Source organism: Hyaena hyaena, unplaced genomic scaffold (assembly GCF_003009895.1).
Source record: "Hyaena hyaena isolate Hyena2069 unplaced genomic scaffold, ASM300989v1 scaffold_212, whole genome shotgun sequence".
Classification (NCBI taxonomy): Eukaryota; Metazoa; Chordata; class Mammalia; order Carnivora; family Hyaenidae; genus Hyaena; species Hyaena hyaena.
This window is the reverse complement of record NW_024080845.1, coordinates 432,345-444,624: the sequence shown is the minus strand read 5'-3', so window position 1 is coordinate 444,624 and position 12,280 is coordinate 432,345. Positions and strand designations below refer to the sequence as shown.

General features: G+C 43.2%; 1 protein-coding gene across 1 annotated transcript in view; it reads left to right on the top strand.

Annotated features, from left to right (window-relative positions):
* IL17RD (interleukin 17 receptor D) overlaps positions 1-12,280 on the top strand; it is a 67,051-nt gene that overhangs the window by 41,930 nt on the left and 12,841 nt on the right. The window contains exons 3-7 of the mRNA XM_039242397.1: positions 3,864-3,989; positions 8,471-8,589; positions 9,088-9,208; positions 11,839-11,883; positions 11,977-12,128. Of these exons, the coding sequence (XP_039098328.1) occupies positions 3,864-3,989; positions 8,471-8,589; positions 9,088-9,208; positions 11,839-11,883; positions 11,977-12,128 (563 nt within the window). The remainder of the gene's footprint in view (positions 1-3,863; positions 3,990-8,470; positions 8,590-9,087; positions 9,209-11,838; positions 11,884-11,976; positions 12,129-12,280) is intronic.

Here is a 12,280-nt window from a genome sequence, read left to right as displayed (position 1 = left end):
TTCAAATTTTTCACACACACAGAGTGGGCCAAGTGAACATTGCCCCAGATTTGCCCAAGGGTCTCCCGTTGGCTATCTCTGATGTAGGCCTAGATTCCAGCTCTGGCTCTGTACCTGTCAACTGTGAGCTGTGGCAGGTGATTTGACCTCAAGCCTCAGCTTTCACATCATATAAAATAAAGATTCGGTTCTTCCTCGGTATCATTTTGAGTCCTAAATGAGGTAATGCTTTGAACTGCTTAACTCAGTAGCTAGCCTATGATGTACACTCAGTAATTGATATCTGTTAATATTAGAAGGCATTCCAACCAGAATTGGAATATAGCATCTTTTGGGCCCTTTCTCTCAAGGAAGTTTGACTTAATCTGTTTAAGGGCAGGGTGGGTTGCTTTTTCTGATTAAGCATATAGAATCTCCCCTCAGCAAATGCTTTCATGCCTAAGAAGGTAATTATATGGAATGGTGAGCATTTTAGCCTTATGAGGCATAATTTCTATGTAAAAATGTTAACAAGAGGGAGCTTGACTCTTATTTAAGTGACTCCTGACATTTGATTCATCTCTTGGAGAGGGTTGTGAATCCATGCAAATAATAGGTGTGGGTCACATTGAGGCCTTTGAAATGATGACTACTAAAGCAAGATTTTTAAAGTCATGTATACAATCTAACACTTTTAAGATACAAATATGTGTGTCCTACTTATGTCCACAGTTGCTGAGGTGAGTACTTTAAGTTAACCAATGAGGACTTACATTTGAAGCAGACATTTCAAGTTAGTGGTGTGCGCCTGCTCTGGGTAAATGCTCTATTGCTAATGAAAGATTTGCAAGTCCAGGATACTTAATTCAGCTAAGTAAAGACATGTGTAAGAGATCTCTCTTTGAGCTACAAAGTTAATTTCTAATATATGCTCTTGGTCCTGGCAGATCTTGTGTTACATTCAAGAGTTCAAAATTTTCCGGTCAGTGGCAAACAACTATTTGCAGCTCTAATTTAATACGGGGTTTTGTGAAAGAGGATCTGTACCTGTAAAACTTAAAAGTATCTTATTGTTTTCTTCATGGGACTGAATACTTGGCCCACGTGCCTGATGCCTCTTAGTCATTACTTTCTTTCTTACTCTGCAGCATTTAATTAGAATTTAATTCGCAACTCGAATTGACTCCTGAGACATCTGAAGCTCGGTTGTATTTTGGCAAAATGTCATTTGGGCATAGTTATTTGGTAACCAGAATCCAAAATGTTAGAGTTGCTAATAATTGGATCCAGGTTTATGTAAAAAATTTATTCATTGTTTTCCATTGAAAAGATATTTCTTTCTCTCTCCCACAAGGAAGTTTCTGTTCTTCGCTCAGTTGACGGGTTACTCGTTCCGTTTGAAACAGCTTAAGAGCCAATGATCAGGTTTTCACCAAAAGGGTTAAACTACAAAATCTAATTTTTCTGCCCCTTTGCCATTTGATGTTACAAACAAAGGTAATGTCTTGCCATTAAGTCAAAACTCAATCTCCCAGGTTTCCATGCCTCCTTTCATTTTGCATTTCTCGTTTCTTCTTTGGACTCTGAGGGGGTAATGCCTGAGTAGGTTGTAATACATTTTCTTAATTCTTTGACTTTATATTTGCATAATTATATTTACAGAAACCTCAAGAGTGCTAATTTTGGCATTAGGAATGAACAAAGGGAAATAAAAACATGATTTGCGCTTATTTTCATGCATCTTTTTCTAGCAGCTGTTTAAGTGAGAGGTTTCGATAAATGAAAATGTTTGAAATTGACAAGTATGGTGGGATTTTTTTTTTTTTTTAAATACTGGGAAGCTGGTTTCAGCCAGGGATTTTTGCAGGCTAACTACTTCTGATTCAGATTTTATTATAGTAATAATCTCTGTGCTGAGGATAGAATGGCAAGAGCCCTGCATGAGCCAGGCTGCTTTCTGTCCTGACCCTGGGCTGGTCAGCAGCGGAATCCTAAGCCACCCAGCTGGCCTCTTAACTGCAAAATGTTTCCTCATTTGTACAATGTGGGTGTTAAACCAGATGTTTAAAGAAACATTTTTTTCTGTTCTAAAATTCTCTTCTGCACCCAGAGAACACATGTTGAATGCCTCAAGAATCAATTTTCATTAGAAGTAGAATTTGGTTTTATTAATTATTAACATCTTTTCAAAAGAAGTAATATTGAAATATAGAGGTAGCTGCTTTTTAAGCAGATGGAGTTTCCAGAAGGAGGTGCAGTTAGGCAAGAAAAGGACACAAAGCTGTGTGAAGGGTAGGAGTTACCCAAGGGGGGAGGTGCGTTGTGGTGCATGTGTGTTGAATTTTAGTAAGAAATTTTAAAAAGGATATATGTTATGTGCACATTAAAAGGCTTAGAAGTGTGTCCTTTAGAAGTTGATAGTAGTTACCTCTGTGTGGTGGGAGGGTGTGGATGACTTCTACAGTTTTCTTATGTTCTTTTATAATTTTCAAATATCCAGGGAAGGTCTTTAGTAATAAAAATGGGAAATGCGTGGTATGGTGTGCAGCAGGGGTATGGGGCGTGCAGCAGACTCCCCAAGCCTAGAAAACAACCCTTGACTGTTTCACCTCAAAGAAAAACACCCTGACTTTGGGAGGAAGGGTAATGAGTAGTTTGGGACATTTGATGGAACTAAGGATCTTTTGCAGCAGACACCAAAGAGAGTTTTCAATTTTAATCACTGAAAAAGAAATGGAGATGAAGCAGCATAAAAAAATGTGAGTTGGAGGGTGCCTGGGAGTTAAGTGTCCGACTCTTGGTTTTGGCTCAGGTCACGATCTCATGGTTTGTGAGTTTGAACCACGCACAGTGCTGACTGTGCAGAGCCTGGTTGGGATTCTCTGTGTCCCTCTGTCTCTGCCCCTCTCCTGATCTGTCTGTCTGTCTGTCTGTCTCTCAAAATAAATAAATAAAAACTTTTCAAAAATTGTGAGTTGGTGCCTGCTGAGGAGCGCTGATGGTTCTCCCTGCCTGAGTGGCCAGAACAGCCCATGGCCATTCTCTGGAGTCCCATGCTGAGTCTGGCTGGAAGCTTCTGGCAGCTTTTTAGGATTCTGTAGACTTTGAAGATGTGTTTAGCAATACCAGGTGTCACAGCTGCTCACATGGTAGTGGCTGCATTGACACCTGGCAGCAAGTAATGTCCTCAGGCCAAGTCAGAGATCTTCATTGGTTGAGTAATGTGGAACTCTTCGGATCTGGTGGGCATCCTGGGTGTCTTTTATAACACATGGTGTTTTACCTTTGAGATGTGAGTTAACATCGAAGGTGCTTTGCTCATCACGAAGTTGGTTAGTACCTTCTGCAGATACTAATTGGATTGTTTTAACTGTCTTGCTGTGAGCCACTCCCCTGTGAGTCCTATCTTCCTATTACTTCCTTACCCTGCTCACTTTGCCTCCAGGTTTCTTCTAAAAACAAGCCCCAATCTTTAGCCATTGGTTTTGTTTCAGATCACTCTCTAATGCTGAAAACTGAGTGAAGCGATGTAAATAATTATTGATTTAGGTATGATGTCATAGCAGTGAAAAAAAAAGTTAATGCCAGATACACAGTTAAACTCCAGACTGTGTCTGACTCTCCTCTACTGCTGTCCTAAAAGTTAACTCGAGGGGTGGCTGGTAGTGCTGGTGCTATAAATAAATCCCACAACTGCATCTTACAGTTTACCAAATAGTCACGCTTTACTGTCACATTTGGGCTTTTGAGGCACATGTCATTAAACACAATGGATTTGGCTGCCTCCAGATGGCTCTGTGTAATTTGAGAAGATGAACCTGGAAATAAAAAATTGTAAAATTTAAAGTTTTACTCTAACTGTGCTTGTTCTCTCAACCCTCTAGACTGCACCACTTACTTGACTCCAGTGGGGAAGCACGTGATTGCCGACGCGCAGAACATCACCATCAGTCAGTATGCTTGCCATGACCAAGTGGCGGTCACCATTCTTTGGTCCCCAGGGGCCCTTGGTAAGTGGTCAGAACGGAGCCCATCATGTGGCCTGCGTGGGTCGTGACGAGCACAAGGGTCCCAGTGTGACAACCTCCAGGGGCCAGGTGTGTCTTGACGTATGTGTAGCTTAGGTGTGCTTGGGCACAGATGTGCTTCCTGCTTTGGGGCATATACTTGCTGGGCATGTACGGAGCTTGATGCTGTGCCCTGTGGCTCATCTTTTGTTCCCTTGGCCATTACTGAGAGAGATGTGGGCTTGGAAAATAGTAGTGTATGGCAATAAATCAGGCGGAGTCCTTAGCCTTTGGGTCTCAGCAGTAGCCAGAGGATAGGTAACCTGTCCAAGGGCATAATGGCTTCAGCATCCAGCACTGGCCATCCGTATGCCCACGTGGATATCCTGGCCCAGCACTGGCACATATTGTGAATTTATAGGAATTTCCCAGTGTTCATAAGAAACCATAAAATCAATAATTTTTTAAAATGTTTATTGAGAGAGAGAGCAAGCGAGCAGGGGAGAGGCAAAGAGAGGGGGACAGAGAATCCAAGGTGGGCTCCACGCTGACAGCAGCAAGCCTGATGTGGGGCTCAAACTCACTAACCCTGAACTCATGACGTGAGCTGAAGTCAGATGCTCAACCAACTGAGCCCCCTGAGTGACCCCTAAAATCAGTAGTTTTTAAATGTTGGCAACTAACTGAATATATGTAAAACATGTGGGCTGAAAAAAATTCAAAATGAAGAAACAGAAAAAGGCAAACCCATATTATCTGGTCAGATTCAGGTAAGGGCAGAGTTTGCTTGTCCTCTTTTATGAGTTGATACACCAGAGAGGATGGGACAGTTGGGTGGGGGACATGGTCAGGGCCCATTTATTCAAATGGGCTTGGGTGTGAACCCAGATTCTACCTTCCACAAGAGGCTGCTAAGCCTTGCTGAGCCCTGGCTTCCCCATCTGTGATGTGAAGGTGACTGACTGCCTCCTGGTCTTTATAAGATTTTTCCACATACACACAATGTAAATCTCTCTTTTTTAAAAAAAGTTTTTATTAAGTAACCTATGTACCTAGCGTGAAGCTCAAACTCATGACCACTGAGATCAGGAGTCGTCTGACTGAGCCAGCCAGCCATCCCTAGAAAGAGCTCTTAAAAAACAGTAGCTACTGGGACACCGGGCTGGCTCAGTCAGTAGAGCATGCAACTCTTGATCTCGGGTTGTGAATTCAGGCCCCACTTTGGGTGCAGAGATTACTTAAAAATAAAATCTTTTGGGGCATCTGGGTGGCTTGGTTAGTTGAGTGTCTGATTCTTGATTTCAGTTTATGATCCCATGGTTGTGGGATCCAGCCCTTAATTGGACTCTGCACTGAGTGTGGAACCTGCTTGAGATTCTCTCTCTCCTTCTGTCCCTCCCCTCTGCTGTGTGCACACTCTCTCTCCCAAATGAAAAAACATAATAATAAAATCTTTAAGAAAAAAAAAAACAGTGGCTACTCTTATCATCATCAAAACCTGGTCCTCAAACCTGTTTCTTTGACACTGCCACTGAATCTTGGAATTAAAAAGAAAAAGAAAAAGAAAAAAACCTGTAAAGTAAAATGAAGTCTGGATTTCTTAATCTGAACAGGACAAATCTCAGAAAAACCAGACTGCAGGAGACGTGAGTGCAGAGTGAGGAAGGATAGATCAGATCCATGGGCCTGAATCATTTATCCGTGTAAATACTGCTGGGTCTGAACCCAGTGGGTTTTCCAAAAATAACATTATCTTAACATTTAAAGATAAAAACATTCTCTCCGGATAAACGGGAAGTGGTCATTCCATATAAGGCTATACTGTTGAGAGGTTGGCCTGACAAATTGCAGGCTCCTTTAGAATGCAAGTAAGGGATGGGAGCTGGTGGTTGGAAAACTAACAGGTGGAAGAATGAGGGCAGAATGTGGTGCTTTTCCTGCATGACGATTTGTGGGTAGACGAGTTCTATCTGTTTCTTTCAGGTTCTATCAGGTTCTATCAAGAAGACTTCTGGGGCACCTGGGTGGCTCAGTCGGTTGAGTGTCCGACTTCGCTCAGGTCATGATCTCTTGGTTTGTGAGTCCGAGCCCTGCGTTGGGCTTGTTGCTGTCAGCATGGAGCCTGCTTCAGTTCCTCTGTCTCCCTCTCTCTCTGCCCCTCCTCCACTCAAGCTCTCTCTCAAAAATAAACATAAAAAAAAAAAAAAAAAGGAAATTCCTTGAGTGACAGAAAAGCATATGGGTTAAGAGCACCAGCTTAGAGGGGTACCTGGGTGGCTCAGTGGGTTATGTCTAACTTCAACTCAGGTCATGATCTCGTGGTTTGTGGGTTTGAGCCCCATGTTGGGCTCTGTGCTGACAGTTCAGAGCCTAGAGCTTGCTTTGGATTCTGTGTCTCCCTCTCTGTCTGTCCCCTGTTTATGCTCTGTCTCTCTCAAAAACAAACAAACGTTAAAAAAAAAAAAAAAAAAAAAGTGCCCCAGCTTAGAGCAGACACTCCTGGGTTTGAGTCACACATCTGCCATTTAATTCCTGTGTGATCAAATCATTCACTGTCTCTGTACCTATTTCCTCATCTGTAAAATGGGGGATAATACCTTCCTTCCATGGATGCTAGGGGATTAATGAGTTTTAAATGATGAGAAGGAACATATATGTTCCTTCACGGGAAGCTGCTCTGTAAAGTTGTTAACTTGTAACTACAAGACATTGAGAGTGTTGTGATAAAGGTGTAATTACGGTAACTAAAGGTGTGTAACTAAAGGTGTGATAAAGGTGTTACTATGATAGAAGGTTTACATTTGCTGCTTTTACTCCCACCTCCCAGACTTGGTGTAGTGGCTTTTCATGCTGATCTCTTAAAAAATAAGGACTAGGGGCACCTGGGTGGCTCACTTAGTTAAACATCTGACTCTTGATTTCGGCTCAGGTCATGATCTCACTGTTTGTGGAATTGAGCCCCGCGTCGAGCTCTGTGTTGACAACATGGAGCCTGCTTGGGATTCTCTGTCTGTCCCTCTGTCTCTCTCTGCCCTCACTTGTGTTCTCTCTCTAAATAAAAAAATAAACTTGAAAAGCCATTAAAAAATAAATAAAAAATAAGGACTAGAACCACCTACTCCTACCTCAGCTGATGAATTTTATGTAACTGTGAGATGCACAGCCTTTAATTGTATTAATCACCCAGCTTTTGTTAAATAGGAGTTCTAGGGACATGACATGAATTAAGTCTTAGTATAAATAATAAGGATTTATTTAACAGGTTTTTTGTTTGTTTGTTTTGTTTTTAACCTCAAAAGCCAAGTTCCTATGAGATCTACTAACTAGTTGCTGGTCAGACTTTGGATCTTGTTGTGTCTGAGTCTTGGGCTGTGGGTCAGCTGGCTCTCACCCCCCTACAGCAAGCTCTAAACTTGAAATACAGTACAGCAGAGTCAGTACCTGCACACTGTAAATGTGACCCCTGAAAATGTGAAGCTCAAATTGTAACTCCTTTACCCTATTCACCATAAAAAACGTGTTCTTCATCAAATAATTATAGGATTAGAGAACCTTTTTGAAAAAATTTCCTTGTCCTTTGCCATCAGTACTTTTCCCACCTGGGTAATTGCATCCTATGTCATTACTTTTGCCCCGGGAGGGGAAGGGTTGAAATTGTCCCCTTGTCTAGTGTTCAGAAAGAATGCGAAATCGATACCGCGCCAATTGAGGCCGGCTTTGGGGGTCTCCAGCTGCAGTCAGACCCCTCCAGTCTCCAAGGGACGCTGAGCTGGCTCTTGTGATCGGCGGAGCTTAATCCTCAGGTGGTGGGAGGCTGGGCCGGGCGCCTTTCAGCAGCACTGTGGGCGTCTCGGGGCTGAGGGCTGTATGAAGAGCACACACTGGGCAGCCCTTGGGTGTCTGCCTTTCAGGCATGATTAGAGCAAGAACTTTGTAAATCACATAAGCATTCTGAGCTATTTAATCCCAAGCCTAGAAACTTCCCCTTGGGCGTAGTCACACACCTTGTTGGGAATTTTGTGCATTACTCGGTTGAACCGTGCCAGCAAAATGCAGGATGAAAACTTAAAGCAGAAACATGGTTTACGGGGAGTCCCTAGTCAGCATTGTGAATTATCATCAGTTGAATACACTCTGTGTCAGGAACTAGGAATAATGTATTCCACTGTAGACTTTTAGGATCAATTGTGATTTGAGTCTATATATTTGAACCCTAATGTCACAGAGACAATGGGCATTGTGAAATAGCCGGCTGGATTAGAGCTAATTAATGAGCAATGATGGGACGGAGAAAATCACCTGGCCTGTACCAGAGGAATGCAGGGTATGTGGTTTTCGCTTCTGTAAGACTCAGATGTACCAGCCAAAGTAAGAATTCCTTTAGCTCTGTCATGTAGGTGGAAAGGACGGCAGTCTTGGAGGAAGGAAAGTGTGTTCAAAAGTAATTAGGTCGGCTTTTAATAAAAGCATTTTGCTCTGCTTAGGCATCGAATTCCTAAAAGGATTTCGAGTAATATTGGAGGAGCTGAAGTCAGAGGGAAGACGGTGCCAACAACTGATTCTAAAGGACCCGAAGCAGCTCAACAGTAGCTTCAAAAGAACTGTAAGTCACACGCAGGGAATGTGCCCCTGAAGATACACCATTGTTCTGGGGGTCTGAATGGTCTATTGAATGTCTGTGAAACTGGAGAAGGAGGGGCTGTGGGGTCACCCCCCCTGCCAAGGTGGGTGAGAAACAGCTCGGCAGCACCCTGAGCCTGCTCCACACCCAAAGAAACCCTCCAGCACCTCTCGCTGGTAAATACACCTCTCAGGTTACATGTCCTGGAAGGTGGCTTTGTGCACTCAAAGTGCGCGGGCCCCTCCCCACCAGCTTTGAGGTTCCACGTTCACCAGCTAGGGCTTCTTTGCCAGAGCACAGGCAGCATTGTCGATCTTTATTTCTGCGAGGGATCCCAGCCTAAACTTGGTCCAGAAAATAGCCCCCAGCTCTGGAGCCGAGTCTGGGTGACTGTGAAAGAGGACTGTAGGTCTTGTGTGTAGGTGTGGGACTGGGGGGTAATTTCTTCAGGATATCATGTCTGATTTTATTCCCTTTTAGGGAATGGAATCTCAACCCTTCCTGAATATGAAATTTGAAACGGATTACTTTGTGAAGATCGTCCCTTTTCCTTCCATTAAAAATGAAAGCAATTACCACCCTTTCTTCTTCAGAACCCGCGGTGAGTATGGCCTTTCTTGCCTGGTTCCCATGAAGAGCCTGCTCCTGATTCTAATGACTTTGAAGAAATATATTCAAGAACATACCAAATACTGGTATGACACCAGCATGGTGAGGAGAAAAGCATCCAGGAAAAGTATACCAAGAACAATTATTAGAATTAGCATTTGGCTGAGGCAGTATTCACCTAACCGGAGACATCCATTTCAGGCTTGTTCAACAGTAGATGTTGACCCTAGATTCCTTTTTTTTTTTTTTTTTTAAAGATGCTGTAAGACAGCCATATTAAAACCATTTGGGGGAAATAAAAAGAGCGGGAATAAAAAGTAGAAGTTGATTTTTGGGGTGAAGCGTAGAGCATGAAATAATTCCATCTTTTACTTGTCGTCAGGAAGGTGGCTTCTGTGAGTGATGCCCGTTTTGAGATTACATTAAGAAAATAAAGCAGTAACCCTGAGATTGCCTTTTTCTAGAAAGTTTGTCTGTTTAATGTCTGTGTCAGGCTCTGTGCTTTTTTTTTTTTTTTTAATTTTTTTTTAAATGTTTTATTTATTTCTAGGAGAGAGAGAGAGAGAGAGACAGCGTGAGCAGGGGAAGGTCAGAGAGAGAGGGAGTCACAGACCTAAACAGGCTCCAGGCTCTGAGCCGGCAGTCAGCACAGAGCTCGACGCGGGGCTCGAACCCACGAACCGTGAGATCATGACCCAAGCGAAAGTCGGACGCTTAACCGATTAAGCCACCCAGGCGCCCCTGTGCTTTTTTTTTTTTTAATGTTTGTTTATTTTTGAGAGAGAGAGACAGAGACAGAGCATAAGCATGAGCATGAGCAGGGAAGAAGCAAAGAAAGAAGGAGACACAGAATCCAAAGCAGGCTCCAGGGTCTGAGTTGTCAGCACAGAGCTTGACACAGAGCTTGAACTCACAAACCTCATGGGATCATGACCTGAGTTGAAGTCGGACACTTAACAGACTGAGCCACCCAGGCGCCCCTAAATGCTTTCTAAGTACTGACTCAATTTACACCCATTCCAACCCTTCAAAGAATTTAATCCTCCCGTGTCCACTTGTTAGATGTGGAATTACACACCCAGAGATTAGAGAGCCTGGTGGGAGCTGGGATTTGAACCCAGAAGTCTGACTCTAGAGTCCACACTCTCCAGCCAACCATGCTGAGTTCCCTTTTCTGTCTATTCTGTGCACGGTGTGGTGGGTCTTTCTTTAACCTGAATTGCTGCTTTCAGATTTGGTGCCCAGGCATCCTCAAACCTGCCTTCCTGTCCAGTCCTTCGTTCTGGCCTATCAGACCCCTGACGGTCAGCTGTCTGGCCACCTCAGTAGGCCTTCCTATGTGGTCCAGCTGCTGCCCTCCTCTGTGATGTTTTTGTTCTCAGCTGCAGAATTCATGCTCTTGTTGTTTGCTTTTACCTTTCTTTTTTCTTTTTTTAAGCTGTATTTTCTGTGCAGCAGAATTATTTTATAATGGTTTGGTCTCATTTTCTTAATTAAAATATGATTCCTTAGGGCAAAGACTGTGCATTTTATATCTCAGTGCCTTACACAGAACCGGTTAGAGGATTCAAAAGTGTTTATGAGAAGCTTGCCTTAATCAGAACTAGCATAATTCAAGATCAAGTTTTCCCATCAGAATCAATAAGTCTATCTGGCGGGGAGGTGGAGGCGGGAGATGTGTTTATCACCATTTCAGTGCACTGTGATCTTAGTGCTGCCTTTGATTTTCTTGGCAGTATATGGACATTTTCCAGAGGGTACTCCCTGGCTTAGCAGCAGCATGGCATATTGGACTAGCTGTTTGGCTCCTGGCTTGTGTTTTTATCACATTTAAGTCCTGTTTCATAGCTCTGCTGCCTGGTTTTCAGTGCTGGTGCCACTATTCACTAGATGCCTAGATGCCATTTTCAGACCCCATCCAAAGGATTTTTAAATGTTTATTTATTTATATATTTATTTTTGAGAGAGAACGTGAATGCGCACTCACGAGTTGGGGGCAGGGGGAAGAGGGAGAGGGACAGACAGACAAACAGACACAGAATCTGAAGCAGGCTCCACGCTGTCAGCACAGAGCCCGATACGGGGCTCAAACTCAGGAACTCTGAGATCATGACCCGAGCCAAAGTCAGACACTTAACCGACTGAGTCATCCAGGTGCCCCCAAAAGGATTTTAAAGTAAAAGGCTGGTGAAGGTTAAAACAACCCCGAGGGAGTTACTAGGATCACTCCAAAGTTCTCTTGTGCCTAAACACCTGTACAATGGAGTAGGGCTGGCGTCATTTCTGTTTACAGCTGAAACAGAGCCTCCCCGTGTGGCAGTGGCCTGAACACAGTCCCACTGGCCTTGAAACTATGTAATGCTTGACAAACTTTAAAAGGTTGGGTGACTTTACACTGTTTCCATTTATTTGGCAGAAAATGAACTACATTAATATTTTTATATTGTACAATTTAAATTTTCATAAGATATAACTGCCCTGTATCGGAAATCATTGCTCAATTGATGTATTTTATACTTTTACCAGCAGTACTCAGTGCCATATGTTTACATTTTATTGATTTATTGCATGAGGAAAATGTCAAACTGTACTAAAACTAAAAATATACATCTTTCTTAATAGCCTGCGACCTACTGCTACAGCCAGACAACCTGGCCTGTAAACCCTGTAAGTACAGCCATTCCTATCTGTCAAGTGTTGCCAGCTCAGTGGTGTCGGGGTGGCCTCTGGGTGCTCATTCTGGGTCCTTCCTCCTCCCAGTCTGGAAGCCTCGGAACCTGAACATCACCCAGCACGGTTTGGACATGCAGGTGTCCTTCGACCACGCGCCACACACCTTTGGCTTCCGTTTCTTCTATCTTCATTATAAGCTCAAGCATGAAGGGCCCTTCAAACGAAAGACCTGTAAGCAGGTGAGCTGCTATGTGTACATTAAGGAATATTACATGTTTTAAATTTTTTTTAATGTTTATTTTTGAAAGAGACAGAGCATGAGCGGTGGGGGGACAGGAAGAGACAGAGACATAGAATCTGAAGCAGGCTCCAGGCTCTAAGCTGGTAGCAC